At 34.1% G+C, this 20,435-nt stretch overlaps 1 protein-coding gene across 2 annotated transcripts in view; it reads right to left on the reverse strand.

Moving 5' to 3' along the window:
* Positions 1–20,435, reverse strand: part of LOC114347173 (codanin-1) — a 347,709-nt gene that overhangs the window by 103,923 nt on the left and 223,351 nt on the right. For both annotated transcript variants that reach the window (XM_050645617.1, XM_050645616.1), the window contains one exon: positions 10,446–10,838. In XM_050645617.1, coding sequence (XP_050501574.1) covers positions 10,446–10,838 — 393 coding nt within the window. The remainder of the gene's footprint in view (positions 1–10,445; positions 10,839–20,435) is intronic.

The following is a 20,435-nucleotide window of genomic DNA, read 5'->3' on the forward strand; positions in this document are numbered from 1 at the left end:
CTATTTTAATTTATTAATTTATAATAAACGAAAAATTCCTGACCCTGGTGAGATTCTAACTCACGACCATTCGGACCTTTCGATCCAATGGTAGGCGCTCTTACCACTGAGCCATAGAGGGGGTAACAAAATTTATAATTACTTAATCGTACATTTTTAGATTTAAAAATTAATTGAAAACAAAAACGTTCTCAAATTGAAAAAAAAAAGATGTATAGATTATAATTATTGATCTTCGTTAATTCTACACAATTTTTATACAGGTTCGTTAATTTCTTCCACATTATCCATAATTTCTTGAAATAAATCAATTGTACCGAGCTTTGCATAAATTGCAAAGATGACACTGACGAAAAAGATGCTACAACCGACGAAAGTGAAGTTGAAGAAGATTTGTTTAAAAAAATTAGGGATACCTAATGTTCAAGAAATTACAAGATTACGTGTAGAATTAACGAAGATCAATAATTATAATCTATCCATACATTTTTTTTTTCAATTTGAGAATGTTTTTGTTTTCAATTAGTTTTTAAATCTAAAAATGTACGATTAAGTAATTATAAATTTAGTTATGTACAATAAACATCTGTTTAAATATGCTGAATAGTCTATTATGAAGATCCAAGAAAAAATTTGTCACCGATTCTTTGATTCGTAAATATTTATTTTTCTAAAACTTCACATTTTTCTGAAAATTGAAATAAATCAAAACACCCTGTACTTAGGTATATTCTAGCTTATCTTTTAAGGGCAATTTAAAAATTTCATCAGGTGTGGGGTGTTCCATAAGAAAAAATATATCTTTGATATACCACTCTTTTTTGAAGCACCCTGTAGTATTAAAGGCTCCGTATATTTCTATGTAGAATTTTTTTTTAAATAAAGTCGTTTTCCGTACACCGAGTCGAATAAAATGAACCACCCTGTATATAAATAGATATAAATATACTATAATTATATTTTAATATTTATTCACATATTTATAATATTTTATGAAAATATTTATCAAAATATATTAGAGTTAACGTTGTAAATGAATATTGGATAAAAAAGTCCATTTTCCAGAATTTTTAGATTTTTTCGGTAAATTAAAATTAGCTAGTTGTTACTCTTTCGTCGAGTTACCCCAATTTAAAAAAAATTAAGGCTCTACATTCTCTGGAAGCTGAGATATTGTAAAATTTTTCAAGCGCTCCAAATTGAAGTTTCTATGCAAAATTTCCACGCGAGAGACTGTACTTCGACATTCTTTCCCATCACACGGTCCCAGCTCAGTCAGTGTGAGTAACTTCACTTTAAAGGGTTATTACTCATTTTAAATAGAAGATATTCCGTACTTATCAATTGCAATATAAAATGTAGATATTTATTACCATTCTGTACAAATTTCAACTCATAATATTTATAAACAATAGAGATGTGATTTTTCAAAAAAAAAGTATAACTTGGCTATTATTGGTCCTGGAAATTTTTTTTCCTTTTTAATGTGCATTTTTTTACCAGCTTTTTGACACAACCAATTATAATTATTTATCAGACAAAATGACAAAGATATTCTAATTGTTTATAAGAAAAAAACTCACCATTTTTTTATCGACTTGTTTAACAGCATTTAAAAAACAAATATATTCTTTTTTTTACTTTCTTAGTACTTTTAGTCTTTAGGAACTCATTGCACTTTGCCAAAATGCTCTGAAGACACTCCTTGGGCAACAATGATTGTTTAAACATTCGATGTCTGGGATAAACATTTAACATAACTCGTAAACTAACAAACATATATTCTTGAGATTTTATACACTAATAAAAGCACTTAATTATCTCATGATCAAGGTATAATAATTTCCTTACGGCCTATTTGGTAAAAGTTATTAACATATCCAAAATAGTGCAAAAAACGTGGTTTTTTGCAATTATCTCGGTTAATTCTTTATGGATTTTAACTTATAAAAATTCAAAATAATCGTTTTTTCATGATACACAACTTTTGTAATACAACTTTTGCTGTAAATATAATACTAAAAATGCTATAGGCAAAAAACAATATTTTCTGACTTTGGCATTTTTTTATAAAAAAATGAGGTCGATTTACGAGTACCTCTGTATGTATTTTTAATAAACTATATCCCCCTTACGATTTAGCACTTTCAAATACCTGTATTGATTTTTTTCCCGTTTTTATTTTTCGACCCTGGACTATAGTTTAAAATGTTCTATAATATATGTATGTCTGAATTGCCGATATGAATGAGTCAGATTAAATTAAATTATTAGAAGAATTGTTTTACCAAGCAACATAAACAAAATTTATTTTCTGAAAGACAGGGAGAAGCGTACTTTTGAAGTGTGTAAAATATTTAAATCCTAGCTGAGCGCTTTCGGCTTAAAAAGCCATCTTCAGAGCTATGGTCAATAATTTAAAAATACCACTATGAAGAGAGAGGGATCCCATGTAAGATTTAAAAAAATGTTACTTCTTATGCAGTTTTTTATTGGTAGGAAAAACTGTCTGACGTTTGGAAAAAAATATAAGTGTTGTCGGTTGAGGTTGAAACATTGAAGACATCTAATACGGGCACAAAGGACTCTCACAAAAAACACATTACAGAGATTTGATCATAATAAGGTCAAAAAACCTTACCATCTGAAGCGTACGTTGGCAGCATGCAGAATAGCAGCATTCAGCCAAACTTTTCATTTATTCCAAGGGACTTTCGGCCCTCGGTAATAAAGTAATCTTTCAGTCTGCGTCTAAATTTTTCAAAAATATTTATTAATTTTCTCAGGATTCGAAAAAAAAACATTTAAAAACAGTGAACATTTTCATTTTGACAGGCGACATTTTGCGTATTTCCCCTTATTGTGGCTTATTTGCCAATAAAACAGTACCTAAATACGCGTGAAAAATACCAAAAATACATACCAAAATTCCAATCAAAAACTAGGTTGAATAAAATAGAATTTCAAAGTTCAAAATCGGTATACGTAAAAAATGTTTTCGTGGCTTTTCATAGAACAATTTTCTTCATCTTTTTTTCTTTTTTCTGACGTAAATCGAGTAGACCCACCTAACCAACGCATTACTATTGGGACCGTGCAAGTTCGGAAAAGCGACACCTATTTCTACGCTCTGAACTTTTATTCGCATTTTTAATTATATTGGCCAATCATATGGTCCTGGTTACTGTATAATTGTCAAGGCCATAGTCCAAAAAAAAATAATAAGAAGAAAAAATAAGATTTAGGTTGTGTAATTCAAAAGTAAACAATTGTATGTAGTAAATAAAATTAGTTATTAAAATGCAGTATTGCAAGCAAAATACAATTAATTAAATTTACCTTTATATAATAATTGCATATCAGATCAATATTGTGAAGCAATATATAATTTTTCTTCTTAAATGACAATAGGTATGAAATGTACGTCAATTTGACAATTTCAGTTGACAATATGAATTATTTAAGAAAGTTGCAATATTTCTCCGCTATTCGCGCACGATCGTTTCGCGTATCCCTTCCAAGTACTTGCACACCGCGAATAGGCCAACATTTCTTTAGTTTTGTTATAATAAATTAATTTATCTTTAGCAAAATAAAACTACACATTTTTCCTATTGTAGATATTTTTTTAGAAAAACTTAAGCGTGTATCTTTTAACGTTCAAAATACAAATATTCTCATTTGAAAGCTGTATAGTTATTTAAACAATCTTTGTTTAAACAAATTAAAACAAATTGTAATAAATAAATTTACTATAACAAATTTAAATAATTTTGGGCAACTAGTAACGCGTTGCGTTAGGTGGCTCTACTCGAATTACGTCGGATTAAAAAAAATTGCTCTATGGGAAGCCGAGAAAATACATTTTTTAACGTACACCGATTTTAAACTTTTAAATTCTATTTTCGTCAACCTAGTTTTTGATTGGAATGTTGGTATTTTCCACGCGTAATACCTATCTTTTTATTATTGTTTTTTATGAATCTCTTGCAGATATGAAAATTTGTATGTAGAAAGAGGACCGAAATGAAAAGGTAATTATTCAATGATTACGATCCTATTGTTTATAACTTCATCGCAAATGCCGGTCAACTTTGACCGGTTGTATCTTGAACCACTCCTCGCAATTCAATTTTTTTTTCTTTTAAAAGAAGTGTCCGAATACGTCAACGAATAAACGTGGAATAGTTATAGTGCCTTTTTATACGAAAATCGTAGTTATTCTGATATACACATCATAATTATTCTGGTTATTATTGCGAAATTTTTTAAATTATCACTTTAATTATTGCTAAATTATTGATATACAATCTACTACAAAAAAGCTTTTATGTCACCAATTTATTTAATTATCAATAAATAATTACTTCTTCAAAATTTTAGTTGAAAATGAAAGATTTTGTTGGGAAAATCTAGATTCTCCGAGGAAGATTTTCGTTGAAGGAAATCGTAACAAAACATCTGTGTGCATAATTAAATTCCGGTGAATTTTTATTTGGGGGTTTTGGTTTAAAGTTAAAATCTTCGGAGTTACAGAGCAAGTTAAAAAAAAGATTTCGGGGCGCTAATTTGTTTAGCGCACACTTACTGTAGACTTTGCATACCAATATTACCAATATATGCAATCTTAAAATTCGATTCCAACAATAAAATAGCTGGTAAATAAATTTTCCTTGTTTTTTACTAATTTGTCCAGAGTATTACGTTACATCTTTCATTTGAGTTGATTAATCACTGTGTGGTCATCCTCAATTATTATATTTCTAATTTAATACTATTCTCTCTAATTCTTCCAAAACCAGCAAAGTACCCCGCACAAATCTTATGGAAATTAGGTCCCAGTGGATTTATTTCATACTTTGGGAAAAGACTCTTTGAAGCATTGTGATGAAAAGTTCTCATGGGCACAACTCGATCGTATGGAGGATTTTCAAGATATAGAGGCACAAACTCGGAAAATTATAAATATTTACTGGTCATTCCAATTCCCTGAGTTACTGGTTATCTGGCAACATGTAGAAGTTTTGATTAAAGAAAAGTACTAGTAGTCTAGGATTTTTTCCTGGCTATCCAATGGCGACCTGTACTTTCACCTTGACCTTCAACGGACGTCATCTTCTAGAGTTTCGAGGGTTTTCGGCATTAAATTGATGCAACTGAATTACTGGAGGGTTTTTGAGGTCGCTAAACACGAATATGCCACCATAACCGACTCCCAGAGCACCTGGTTTCCAAGGTCAATGAACGGGACTCCTGGAGTTTTGAGGGTATTCGGTACTACATTAATGCAAACGGATTATTTATGGTTTTTGGGGTTGCTGAACACGAATACGTGATCAGCACAGACACAGGAACACCTGGTGCCTAAGACAGGTTATCCTCTGGAGTTTCGGAGGAATCAAATGGATTACTCTTAGGTTTTTGGAGTTGATGAACATGCATACATTATCAGATCCGACCCACGAATCAAATTGTGCCTACGGCACGTCGTCTTCTGGAGTTTCGAGGATTTTCGGCATTAAATTGATAAAACAGATTACTCCATAGCTTTTTGTGGTCGCTGAACACTAATACGCCATAGATCCGACCCATGGAGCATCTGGTGACTAAGGTTATTCATCTTCTCGAGTTTCGAGAGTTTTCAGGATTAAATTGATACGAATGGATTACTCATGGCTTTTTGGAGTTGCTGAACATGAATACGCCATCAGAACAGACACCGGAGCACCTATCGCCTAAGGCACGTCATCTTCTGGAGTTTCGAGAGTTTTCGGTACTAAATTGATGCAAACGGATTGGTACACACTGAGTACTCGGAGGTTTTCTGAGTTGCTGTTCAAAGAAAGCGTACAAATTGGTGAAAATTTTTTTTTTGCTACTTGTAGATTTTTCTTAAAATAACTATGTTGTGCACCTGGTGACTAAGGTTATTCATCTTCTCGAGTTTTGAGAGTTTTCGGCATTAAATTGATACGAATGGATTACTCATGGCTATTTGGAGTTGCTGAACACGAATGCGCCATCAGAGCAGACACCGGAGCACCTATCGCCTAAGGCACGTCATCTTCTGGAGTTTCGAGAGTTTTCGGTACTAAATTGATGCAAACGGATTGGTACACACCGAGTACTCGGAGATTTTCTGAGTTGCTGTTCAAAGAAAGCGTACAAATTGGTGAAAAGTTTTTTTTGCTACTTGCAGATTTTTCTTAAAATAACTATGTTGTGCTATTCAATTGTTTTAATTATTTATAAATATAAACTCAATTTATATCTGACAATGTTTTTCCTTCATTTATTTTAAGATCGATTTACTATACAGGGTGTTTCATTAATAATTGTCCATATAGTAACTGGAGAAACCTTAGCACAAAATACGAAGATTTAACCTAAAACACTTAAATAAAATGTGGTTCCTTACTGAGTTAGAGGGTGTTTTATCTAAAAATTTAAAAACTATTTTTGCTCAGCATTTTAAAACTATTCGACGTATCCTTTTCATACTTGGCAGGGAGTATAGGTACTGTACAAACTACTAGATTATGTTAAAAAACGTTTCTGGCTGTTTCCAGAGGCGTACGACGGGGGAAAGTGAATGGTTGACCCTTTTCAAATTCTACGCCACTGGCGGAATTGCTATTTTAGTTTAACTTTTGGATTCTCCAATATTTTCTATGAAAATAATATCCTCTTCATTCGTAACGATGAAGTCATTAGTTTGCGAGATCTTTGAAGTTAAAAATGAAACGACAAGGTTATTTTGATTAATGTAATGTATCCCTTCATTTTTAATTTCAAATATCTCGAAAAGTATACCCTATTCCACGAATATACTAGGTCTGGATTCCGCGTATGAAAAAAAAGTTGATTAATAGCAAGCTGAAAATTTGTTAATAGCTTAAGGGTGTCTAGTTGGACAAACTTTGATATATGGGAACACTGGAACAGGGGCAGTTTTAATTGTGGAACAGGTTAAAAATTTGGAACGGTCAGACCACGAAAACGGCACATTTATTTTGTCCGACAGAATAGACTCAAACTCTCCGAACAGAGATTAAACTCTCATGCAAAAAACATGCAAAAAAATTTATCACCAAATGGGCGTTTTAATGAGTGGAACATGTCGAATATATCAAATGACAGGAATTATGACAGGTGTTAAATAGCAGTCTGATTTTAGCATGAGAGTTTAATCTCTGTTCGGAGAGTTTAAGTCTATTCTGTCGGACAAAATAAATGTGCCGTTTTCGTGGTCTGACCGTTCCAAATTTTTAATCTGTTCCACAATTAAAACTGCCCCTGTTCCAGTGTTCCCATATATCAAAGTTTATCCGACAAGACACCCTTAAGCTATTAGCAAATTTTCAGCTTGCTATTATTCAACTTTTTTTTCATACGCGGGATCCAGACCTATACGCCTGTGTTGGATTATTTCGACAACGAATATTTTATTGTGCAAAATATGAAGAACGAAAATAGATTGCAAATTACACTGCTGTTTAATGGAATAATTATTAGAGCCATTTACTTTCGTACTTCTTAAGTTGCACACTGAAATATTCGTTGTCGCGATAATCCAAAACAGGCGTATGTTGGTGGAATGAACCATAATAATTTTATCGTTACGAATGAAGAGTATATTATTTACAAGTATTGGAAAATCAAAAAATTACACTAAAATAGCAATTTCGTCAGTGGCGTAGAATTTGGGAAGGGTCAACCAGCAACTATCCCCTGTCGTACGCCTCTGGTAGTAGCTAGAAACGTTTATTTATCTTAATTTAGTAGGGTGTACAGTACCTACACTTTCTGCCAAGTATGATAAGGATAGGCCAAATAGTTTTAAAGTACTGGCTACAAATAATTTTTAAATTTTAATCATATGAATCATATCATAAATTAATCAAAATAACTGTGCCGTTTCGTATTTAACTTCGAATATCTCGAAAACTAATGACTTTATCGTTACCAATGAAGAGTATATTATTTACGTAGAAAGTATTGGTGAATCTAAAAATGGCACTAAAATAGTAATTCCTCCAGTGGCGTAGAATTTGAGAAGGGTCAACCATTCACTATCCCCTGTCGTACGCCTCTGGTAGTAGCTAGAAACGTTTATTTATCTTAATTTAGTAGGGCGTACAGTACCTACACTTTCTGCCAAGTATGATAAGGATAGGCCAAATAGTTTTAAAGTACTGGCTACAAATAATTTTTAAATTTTAATCATATGAATCATATCATAAATTAATCAAAATAAATGTCCCGTTTTATATTTAACTTCAAATATCTCGAAAACTAATGACTATCGTTACCAATGAAGAGTATATTATTTACGTAGAAAGTATTGGTGAGTCTAAAAATGGCACTAAAATAGCAATTCCTCCAGTGGCGTAGAATTTGAGAAGGGTCAACCATTCACTATCCCCTGTCGTACGCCTCTGGTAGTAGCTAGAAACGTTTGTGTATCATAATTTAGTAGGCTGTATACAGAAGTCGTACTTTCTGCCAAGTATGAAAAGGATATGTCGAAAAGTTTTAAAATCCTGAGCAAAAATAATTTTTAAATTTTTAGATAAAACACCCTGTAACTCAGTAAGGAATCACATTTTATTTAAGTGTTTTAGGTTAAATCTTCATATTTTGAGCTAAGGTTTCTCCAGTTTTATATGGACAATTATTAATGAAACACCCTGTATATTCTATTTTGATAGTGTTATTCATCGTGGTCACTAGATACTCCAGTCATTTATCTAAGTCATATTCGTGTTCAGCAACCCCAAAAAACACAAGAGTAATTCGCTTGCATCAATTTAGTACCGACAACTCTCAAAACCCCAGAAGATGACGTGCCTTAGGCACCAGGTACCCCGGTGTCTGTTCTGATGCATCAATTTAATGCGGAAACCTGGCGAAACTCCAGAAGAAGACTTGCCTTAGGCACCAGGTGCTCCGTAGGTTGGTTCTGATGCCATATTCACGTTCATCAGTCCTAAAAACTTGTGAGTAATCAGTTTACAATAATTTGGTACCGAAAGCTCTTCAATCTCCAAAGAATGACGTGCCTTAGGCACCAGGTACCCCGGTGTCTGTTCTGATGCATCAATTTAATGCGGAAACCTGGCGAAACTCCAGAAGAAGACTTGCCTTAGGCACCAGGTGCTCCGTGGGTTGGTTCTGATGCCATATTCACGTTCATCAGTCCCAAAAACTTGTGAGCAATCAGTTTACATTAATTTGGTACCGAAAGCTCTTGAATCTCCAAAGCATGACGTGCCTTAGGCACCAGGTACTCCGATGTCTGTTCTGATGGGGTATTCGTGTTCACCAATTTCAAAAACCTATGAGTAATTCGTTTGCATCAGTGTAGTACCTAAGACCCTCGAAACTCCAGGAGCCCCTTTTATTTACCTTGGAAACCAGGTGTTCCGGGAGTAGGTTTTGGTGGTATATTCGTGTTTAGCGACCCCAAAAGATCCTCCAGTAATCCATTTGCATCAGTTAAATGCCGAAAACCATCTAAACTCTAGAACATGACGTCCCTTGCAGTGGCCCTGGCCACCACGTCCTCCGGATGTCAATTCTGATGGCATATTCGTGTTTAGCGATCCCAAAAACCCATGAGTAATCTGTTTATATCAATTTAATGACGAGAACCCTCGAGACTCTAGAAGATGAAGTCCGTTGAAGGTCAAGGTCAAAGTAAAGGTCACCATTGGATAGGCAGGAAAAAATCCTAGACTACTAGTACTTTTATTTTATCCAAACTTCTACATGTTGCCAGATAACCAGTAACTCAGGGAATTGGAATACCCGGTAAACCTTATAATTTTCCGAGTTTGTGCCTCTATATCTTGAAAATCCTCCATACGATCGAGTTGTGCCCATGAGAACTTTTCATCACAATGCTTCAAAGAGTCTTTTCCCAAAGTATGAACTAAATCCACTGGGACCTAATTTCCATAAGGTTTGTGCGGGGTACTTTCCATAAAATGCAGCCATATTAATACTTTTCGCTTCAGTTTTCCTTGAAAGAAGCAAACAAATCACGGCACCTCCTAAACTAAACCTTACCTCACTTCTCCAAGTCCGGCCAGTCATGTCACATAATAATTTCGACTCGAAATGAAATTTTAACTACATTTTTGCAGTCGAAATTACTTTCGATATATCGAAATTTAATGACGTTTTTTAGTTAGTTTAAGTGAAAAGGCCCGCAAAGTCGTATTTCGACGTCGCCATATTGATTTTGAAGTGTTTTGGGTTAAAATTTGAATTATAATCAGGGCCCAGATTGGAATGGAAAGTTATATACTAAAGTTATATAGTTATACAACGAACTGAATTTTACCACGTTTTCTAGCGACAACTTTATTTTAACAACGTTTACCGAGTATTTCGCCCACTGAGTGATGACAATATATTTTGTAGATCAATATTATACGTACCTTAATGTTCTCTAATACATGAAATGCACTCAAGGAATGTTCATAATGGTCGACAGTCCTACCGTCAGAGGGCAAGGCGAAAACTGTTTTTTCTTCTACCAGTTTTTTATTTTCGTGAATCCACATTTTATGCAGTTCTTTTTCGAAATCTTTTAAAAATATATTAACTGTCATGTGAGATCCGATCCACTGCTTTAATCTATCCTTACACATCCTGGCTGCTATTGATATACATGTTGTTTTGGTTTCCTGTAGAGTGTCTAGGGCTAAAAGATTTTCTAAGGTTACCGGAATTCGTTCCCTAAGTATATTTGATAACTCAGAGAAACATTTTTGGTGTAGCTTATTCAGGTATTCCTGGGCCAGTTGGGATATCTTCATTTTGAGAACAGTCTAAAAAAAGAAGTCATGAAATATATAAATATCTAGGAAGAGAAAACAGAACCAAATAAATCTACGAGGTTTTAAAAGATAATACCCAGAAATTTATAGACGAATAAAAATTATAAATACATAAAAATGTATCAACTAAAACATATCGACGAAAGTCGACCAAGAAACGGAATCTACTAAACAAATAGGTCAGGACATGAAGCGATTTTCGTCCAGCATCGATTTGTAGAAAAATTTGAGATTAGGCTCATTTTATCCTCTAGTTCATTTTCTATATCAAGCCGTTGTACGCTTTTGGTTTTTTAAGGGCGAAAACTACCCCTAATTGTAAAAAATTACAAAATAATATTTTAAAAGACTAAGTTTTCAATCTAATAGCACATAAAACAACACCAAAAAATGTTACTCTACATCCTACCAGATTGAAAACAATGGGAACCTTCTCTGGTAACACCTCCGAGGCTTCTACAATTTGCAAGCCATAACGGATGCCATGCCATTGTTTTCAATCTGGTAGGATGTAGAGTCACATTTTTTGGTACTGTTTTATGTACTATTAGACATACAGAGTTGGGATAAAGTATGGAACCAAGCCAATAGCTTTGAAACGAAAAGAACAATATTTATGAAACTTTGCATGCAAGTACAGTGACGCAAAAGGCATCTGATGCCATATTTTTTGTTACTACTCCACTTCCGGTTTCACCGGAAATACCCTTAACTTATTTACTTTAAATAGGACACCCTGTATATTTTTGCGGATTTTAAAAGAACTTGTTATTTTTAAAAAGACTAAGTTTTCACCCTAATGGCATATAAAACAACATAATGCTATTCTACATCCCACCAGAATGAAAACAATGGGAACCTTCTCTGGTTACACGTCCGAGGCTTCTACAATTTGCAAGCCATACGAATGCTCAGACTAAGGAAGATGAGGGAATTCTACAATTTACAATTCACGTCCCATCTGCTCAGCGCGGTAAATTTGCAACGAGAATGGTTCCCTTCATACTCCACACAGAGTAAATGTAAATAAAAAATGAATAACCATTTTCAATTTCGTTGCAAAACGAAAAAACACACAGCCGAACCATATTCTAGTCCAATCAGAGAGTGCTGCAAGCACCCCTACCGGTTTCGAAACTCATTAGTCTCTCATCAGGAGGCACATATGCTGCTCTCCCTGATCCAACCAAAACAGACCCAAGCGTGCAGTCCCGGATTGCAACGAACGAAATGGCATAGATGCCCTAGCGGCAACTGCTAGCAAAAAGACTAAGTTTTCACCCTAATGGCATATAAAACAACATAATGCTATTCTACATCCCACCAGAATGAAAACAATGGGAACCTTCTCTGGTTACACCTCCGAGGCTTCTACAATTTGCAAGCCATACGGATGCTGAGACTAAGGAAGATGAGGGAATTCTACAATTTACAATTCACGTCCCATCTGCTCAGCGCGGTAAATTTCCAACGAGAATGGTTCCAAGGTTCCCATTGTTTTCATTCTGGTGGGATGTAGAATAGCATTATGTTGTTTTATATGCCATTAGGGTGAAAACTTAGTTTTTGCTAGCAGTTGCCGCTAGGGCATCTATGCCATTTCGTTCGTTGCAATCCGGGACTGCACGCTGGGGTCTGTTTTGGTTGGATCAGGGAGAGCAGCATATGTGCCTCCTGATGAGAGACTAATGAGTTTCGAAACCGGTAGGGGTGCTTGCAGCACTCTCTGATTGGACTAGAATATGGTTCGGCTGTGTGTTTTTTCGTTTTGCAACGAAATTGAAAATGGTTATTCATTTTTTTTGTTATTTTTAATTCTTAAGTACATACCATGTTTGGAAGAAAAAACTATTAAAACAAGAAATAATTCTCTTTACAGTTAAACAATAGGTTAATTTATTTACGTTAGACCAATGATATTAAAAATAAAAAAAAATAATTTCATATGTTGAAAATGTTTGCTGTTCACCTCCTGACAACGTGCAAGCCTATAAATAACTTCGTGAGTCACTTTTTGCAAGATTTCTCCACGTATTAGTTCACATTCATCAATTATTATTCTTTGTCTCAAATCCTGCAAGCATGTTGGTCGCCTAACGTAAACACGTAATTTTAGATAACACAAAGAAAAAATTCTAACGGGTGGAGGTCCGGAGAACGAGCGGGCCACTCTATGAATCCTCTACGTCCAATCCATGGATTTGGAAAATTCACTTCCAAAAAATGAAGATTCACCATAACCTATTATCATTAATATTTCAATACGATCTTTTCCAATTAAATGAACCATTTTTAATACAACTTATTTCTGTCAATTAATTCAGTAACAGTTTTACCTACTATACTAAATTCAAATAAGACATGCAGTGCATGTAAACAACAATTTTAGTCTACAGTATAGATGGTACTCGTTTATTTCCTATTACGTTGTATTAATACAAAAAATTATCTACAGACACTTTTTAACAAATTTTCTCTACCAAATTTGGTATGTATGAATTAAAAATAACAAGTTCTTTTAAAATCCGCAAAAATATATAGGGTGTCCCATTTAAATTAAATAAGTTAGGGGTATTTCCGGTGAAACCAGAAGTGGAATAGTAACAAAAAATATGGCAACAGATGCCTTTCACTGTACTTGCATGAAAAGTTTCATAAATATTGTTCTTTTCGTTTCAAAGATATTTGCTTGGTTCCATACTTTATCCCAACCCAGTAAATAAACATTAATAATATTGAAAAATATTATTAAAATATTTTTAATTGAAAACTTATTGGTCCATTTCCCTGGTAACACTTCTATAGGCGGAGATACATATCCGCGCCGTGTGAGCGCCAGGCGTTCGTGGCGCGGTTAATGTTCGTTAAAATTTTTCATTTTGACGAACCTTCTGCGATCCAGGGGAAACTTACGAACATTTAGTAATTGTAGATAATTAGTATTAAATGTGGGTGCCTACATTGGATCCGTTTTTCACCGATCAGATCAGATCCGATATCGGCCGCGACGTCGGGAGTAGCTTCTTCTATTCTCATCGAGAAGTGTTTGGTTTCATTCCGATTGGTTGCAAGTTGAGTTGCAAGTTGGTTGCAAGTTGGTTGCAAGTTGGTTGCAAATTGGTTGCAAGTTGGTTGCAAGTCGGTTGTAAGTCGGTTGTAAGTTGGTTGCAAGATGGTTGCAAGTTGGTTGCAACTTGGGGGTTGCAAGCTAACATGTTTAAATATATTCAGTGTCATCATCTCATTTTTATTTTCCACGGTAAACATCAATAATCAACGTCAAAATAACTGTCAAAGTCGTGTTCGTTTTTTGGAGTTCGTCCCAAAGAATTATTAATTTTTGCAGAGTTTTGGTACATTCCGGCCTTGTTTCCACGTGCAGAGTGTTATTAATAGTTTGTGTTTTGTGGTACTTTGTGGAAAACTAGAAGACAGTTTTGTTTTACAGAAAATGTCAGGTAACGGGGGCGGTCCTGGCCCGCCCTCGGTTAATTTAAATAATAATAATCAAATTAATAATAATGATAGTCAAATTAATGTTTCTTCAATGGATACATCCTCAAATTTCGAAAAATATGACTTTAATAATAAATATCAACCGACGGATGCAGGTCCGTATCAGGTATTTTTGGAACATACCGATAAGAATCTTGGTCGTCTTTTTCCTGTCAGAATTGGCTTTTATTTACAACAAGTAATTGAATTTAGAAATGATGTTATTGATATTCATTCTGTAGGTTTAAAACGTGTTAAGGTAATTTTTAGAACATACAAAATCGCTAATTTATTAATTAATCACGAAATATTAACAAAAAATAAGTTGATTGCTTATATTCCAAAATTTTTCACGCATAAACGAGGCATAATACGCGGCGTTGATACCTTTTTTACTGAAGAATACTTGAAAAAAGCAATTAATTCCATAGTTCCAGTGGCGGAAGTGAGAAGAATGAAACGAAAAATTATAAACGCTGAAACCAAAAAAGAAGAATTTGTCAATAGACAATTGGTAGCAATAAATTTTAAAGGTAATAAAATTCCGTCCTTTATTAATATAAATATGGTTAATTTTCCTGTAGAACCATACATCCATCCCGTTGTTCAATGTGTAAAATGTTTACGTTACGGTCACAATATCGTTCAATGTAAAGGCAAATCACGTTGTTCTCGATGTGCAAATGAGCATTCTTCCGCTGAATGTAATTCCGAGTTGCAAATGTGCGTTCACTGTAAATCTTCTGATCATCCTTCAATTTCAAGAGACTGCCCAATGTATAAAAAACAACAAGACATAAAAAAAGTAATGGCTTTCGAAAATAAAAGTTTTAAGGATGCCGAATTATCGATTAACAATCTAGCTTATGCCAAAATTAATACCAACAATAGGTTTGATATATTAAATAATCTTGAAAACTTTCCCGATTTAGCACCAGCAAACAAAATGCTCCTTTAAATAAACCAAAATCAAATTCAACCGCATTAGAATCAAAAACAATTAAAAGGCGAAGAACTGAGACTTCTTCTCAGACTCCAAGCACTAGTAATTCAGATTTAGAAAATTCCCATCAAAAAAGACAAATTTCTCTTCCCCCATATACACCCGCTCCACAACAGAATAATTTCATGTTTTGTCGAGATAAACTTATCTCACAGATATATTCATTAATTACAAATATAATTAATAATCAAGGAAAATTTGAATTAAATAAGATCAGGGACAATATCATTACAATATTCGATAATAATGAAGATAATTTAGAATCCATTCTCACAGATAGTGAAAATGGCTATTAAAAATATTACAGAAAAACTAACCATATTACAATGGAATTGTAGATCCATTTATAGTAACAAAGGCAGTCTTATCCATCATATTAACAACTACCATACAGATATAATAGTTCTATCAGAAATATGGCTCACATCCGGTCATCATTTTAGACTTAAAGGATATAACTTTATCAATAAATGTCGTGAAGATGGTTACGGTGGCGTAGGTATTTTCATCAGACAGGGAATAGATTACCAAGAATCCGAAATTAATAATAATTTCGATGACAGTATAGAAGCATGCGCAGTTTTTTTGAACAAAATTAATCTCTCATTAGTATCAATCTATAGATCATCAGATGTTAGAATAGAACTAAAAGACTGGATCAACCTATTCCTTCAGTTTAATATTGCAAAAACTATTTTTCTGGGAGATTTTAATGCTCACCACGGCATGTGGGGGCCAATTGCAGACGACAGAAATGGTAGAATATTAGTGGAGGCCATGGATTATTGTGAAATAATTACATTGAATGACGGAACACCAACAAGAATATCCCCAACTAGTAATCATTCAGCCGTTGACTTAACTCTAACATCTCCCTTCTTAGCCGACCGTATAGCTTGGTCAGTAGATTCAGATTCATTAGGTTCAGATCACTACCCAATCAATATAGAAATTCAAATCAATCCCTCCTCCTTTGTCATCAACCCATCAACAAAATGGAATGACTCTCGTGCTGACTGGTCTGTTTTTGGAAATATTTTTGAATTAGAAATTAGTGAGCTCAATAATTTAGATAGGAATTCAAATTCTGTAGACAAAATCGAATTTTTCCTCAATGCAATCACAATCGCAGCATCGAAATCTATGCCTATTAAGAAATCTTTCACACCTTCTGTACCAAGACCTTATTGGTGGGATGAGGAATGTTCTGCGATTGTTAAAAAACGAAAAGAAGCTCTCAGCGAGTTTAAAAAACAAGGTAATTTTATCAATTATCTACAATATCAAAACATTTCTGCTAATGTCAAACGTACGTTTAAACTTAAACAAAAAAACAGTTGGAAAATGTTTTTGAATAAACTAAATAAAAACACTCCTCTGACTGAGATATGGAACACTGTAAGATCTATTTGCAATAAACACCATCAAAAAAAAAACCACAATTAGACGAAAGCCTTATTCAAAAAGTTCTTGATACATTGGCTCCTTCATCTGCTGCAGGTCCAATTTTTAACGACAACATTAATCAATTTCACTTCCATCAAGACTCAGACACCCTTTCAAAAAATTTTAGCTTTTCGGAATTAGAATTAGCCTTAAAAAAATAAAAAAATACTGCACCTGGACTTGACGGGTTCACTTATACGATTATAAATAAATTGCCTGAAAGTGGTAAACTTTTTCTATTAGAAATTTTTAATGATTGGTGGTTGAAACAAAAGTATTCAGATAGTCTTAAAAATATAACTGTGTGTCTTCTAGCGAAACCTAAGAAACCACCTGACTTACCTTCGTCCTACCGACCTATTTCATTGTTATCGTGTATTACAAAAACTTTCGAAAGGCTTATAAAATTTAGACTCGAACATTTTGTCGAAAACAGATCAATTTTACCAAAAAATCAGTATGGATTTCGTAGAGGTATAGGTACAATTGATGCAATCTCCCATTTAGTTACAGATGCTCAATTATGTCTATCAAAAAATAATTACATGTTGTGTCTTTTTGTGGACCTTAAAGGGGCTTATGATGTGGTAGATTTGGAAATATTATATTCAAAAATGGTAACGTTTGGTATCAATAAAAGAGTCTCTATAAATATTTTAAATTTGTTTGCTAATAGAAAAATATTTTTGCGAGATAGTCATAACGTTTTACATGGTCCAAGAGTACTTTACAACGGGCTTCCACAAGGCTCTATTTTAAGTCCCCTTTTTAACGTTTAACTTATACACTGCAGACTTGCATGATTTGATGAGCGATGACATACAAATTATTCAATACGCGGACGATTTATGCATTTATGTCACCCATAATACCTACGATCGCTGCATGATAGACTTAAGACGTACTTTTGACAGGTTACAAAACTGGTTCGACGATATGGGTTTTAGTGTTTCACCAGAAAAGACAGCTGTGATGTGTTTCACAAGGCACAGATATCAGTTAGTCGATAATTTCTCTATAGGTAAATACACTATTCCTATCGTAAAAGAATATAAATATTTAGGTATAATTATAGATAGTAAACTTCTATGGACCAGTCACATTAAGTATGTCAAACAAAGATGCGAAAAGGGAATTAATCTTCTGCGCTTCCTCTCCAAACAGAGCTCGGGCGCGGATCAACAAATTTCCTTAATGTTCTATAAGTCTTATATTCGCTCGATTTTAGATTATGGGTGTACTCTCTATGGTTCTACCTCCAATACGAACCAACTTACTCTTGATCGAATACAATATAGAGCTCTGAAAATATGTTTGGGAGCCATGGCATCTTCACCAAATCATGCCATTCTGGCAGAGTCTCAAAAACTTCCTCTTAGTTTTCGAAGACAGTTTTTAGCAAATAAAAGTCTATTAAAATATAGATGTTACAACAGTGATTTGATCGCAAAAATTAACTTTCTTGTAATTGACAATTTGACAAATCATTATTGGAAAAAGAAAAACTCTCCTCCTTTGGCAGATGCATTTATTGATACAAACTTATTTCAAAATGATATTGTTAAACTTAATAAAATACCATTGTATGCACACAGTTTCGATTCTATAATTGACAAACCTATCACCATATTCCCTCGGTATTCAGATTGTAATATCTTAAACCAAGCCATGATAAAATCCATTGTGAATGGTCTCGGGTCGAACTTAACTAAAATATATACAGATGGGTCAAAAACGAAGCTAAATACAGGTTCGGCATTTTTTGTTTCAAACATAAATCATATTGAAAAGTACAGAATCTCAAATTATTGTTCTATTTTTACCGCCGAGTCCTTTGCTATTGAAAAGGCACTAAAATGGTGTGCAACTCAAACATGCACGAATGTGGCAATAATTTCAGACTCAAAATCAGCATTACAAGCTATTAGCGGTCACCCAATAAACCAATTCCGAAATGCCTTAATTTTGATTAAAAAATTAATTATGGATCTTAAACAAAATAATGTAACTGTTTCGTTTATTTGGACGAAAGGACATTGCGGAGTCGAAGGTAATGAAATTGCGGATATAGCCGCAAAAAGTAGTCACAGTTGCCACCATATTGACAAAGTATTTAATTTAAAAGATTTGAATAATGCTCTCAAACCTAATATCAGAAGGAAATGGGAAACTGATTACAAAAGAATTGCAGGTAAATCTTCAAACCATTATTTCAGAATTCACCCTACACTTCCAAAAAACATTTCCCCTCATTTCACCTTTAATTATAATAGAGCACACATGTCAGTATTGACTCGTTTAAAATTGAACCATGCTCGCTTTCCGTCTCACTTATATAAAATAGGAATACTTAACTCCCCTGTCTGTAGTTGTGACAATATATCCATTGGTGATCTAAATCATATATTTCTAGAATGTTCTCTGAACTCTCAATCTTCTTCAATTCTGTATCAAGAACTAATTCATCACGAGTGTCCATTGCCACTAAATATTACAGCTCTCCTTTCTTCCTCAGATAAAGCGGTACTAGATTCCATCATTAATTTTATCAGAAATTCAAAAATAGCGGTATAGTTTAAAAATAGACAATATGAAATCATTTAATGTAATTAAGAATTTACATGTTTTGTGGCAAATAGATTTTGTCTGATGCCAGGATCTCACACACACACACAAACATCAATAAGTTAGATATTTCCTTCCGACAGTTCCGACCATTCCATTACTAACAAATATTCAACTCATGCGCGCCAAAACCAACAAACCACTCGCAAACCCGTCCAAATATGTATTGCGAACCATCAAAGCACTTGTTGAAAAGCCGACAGAAGTTAGATCGTGGTGCGCCGTGTGCGAGCCGTTTGTGTGCCACTTGAAAACACGTACTAATCTAACAAATATGCTGCGCGCGAGCGGCTCACACACCGAGCAGAGCGCATATGTATACCCGCCTTATGGCTTCTAAAAATTGCAAGCCAGATGGATGCTGCAGTGAAGACAAGAGGGATTTCGAAAAAGTTGCAATTCACAACCCCGTCTACAGCTTGGTAAAGTTCCAACGGAAAAATGGACCTAGTTACTTTATAGGAGTAATACTAATAAAATAAAAATGTATACCATTTTTATTCAGTTGCAATGCGAAGGCAAAACTGTCTTATTTTTCACTTAGAACAGGTAGCGCAAACCAGCACTCTGAATCGACGATTTTCGACTCTTTTTGGAGTCATCATCGGAGAGGCGTAGGCTTGCTGCTCTCTGCTCGAAGTGACAAAGAACAGCAAGCCTACGCCTCTCCGATGATGACTCCAAAAAGAGTCGAAAATCGTCGATTCAGAGTCTGGTTTGCGCTCCCTGTTCTTAGTGAAAAATAAGACAGTTTTGCCTTCGCATTGCAACTGAATAAAAATGGTATACATTTTTATTTTATTAGTATTACTCCTATAAAGTAACTAGGTCCATTTTTCCGTTGGAACTTTACCAAGCTGTAGACGGGGTTGTGAATTGCAACTTTTTAGAATTCCCTCTTGTCTTCACTGCAGCATCCATCTGGCTTGCAATTTTTAGAAGCCATGGAAGTGTTACCAGGGAAATGGACCAATAAGTTTTCAATTAAAAATATTTTATTAATATTTTTAATATTTTTC

The sequence above is a fragment of the Diabrotica virgifera genome, chromosome 3, assembly GCF_917563875.1.
Source record: "Diabrotica virgifera virgifera chromosome 3, PGI_DIABVI_V3a".
NCBI lineage: Eukaryota > Metazoa > Arthropoda > Insecta > Coleoptera > Chrysomelidae > Diabrotica > Diabrotica virgifera.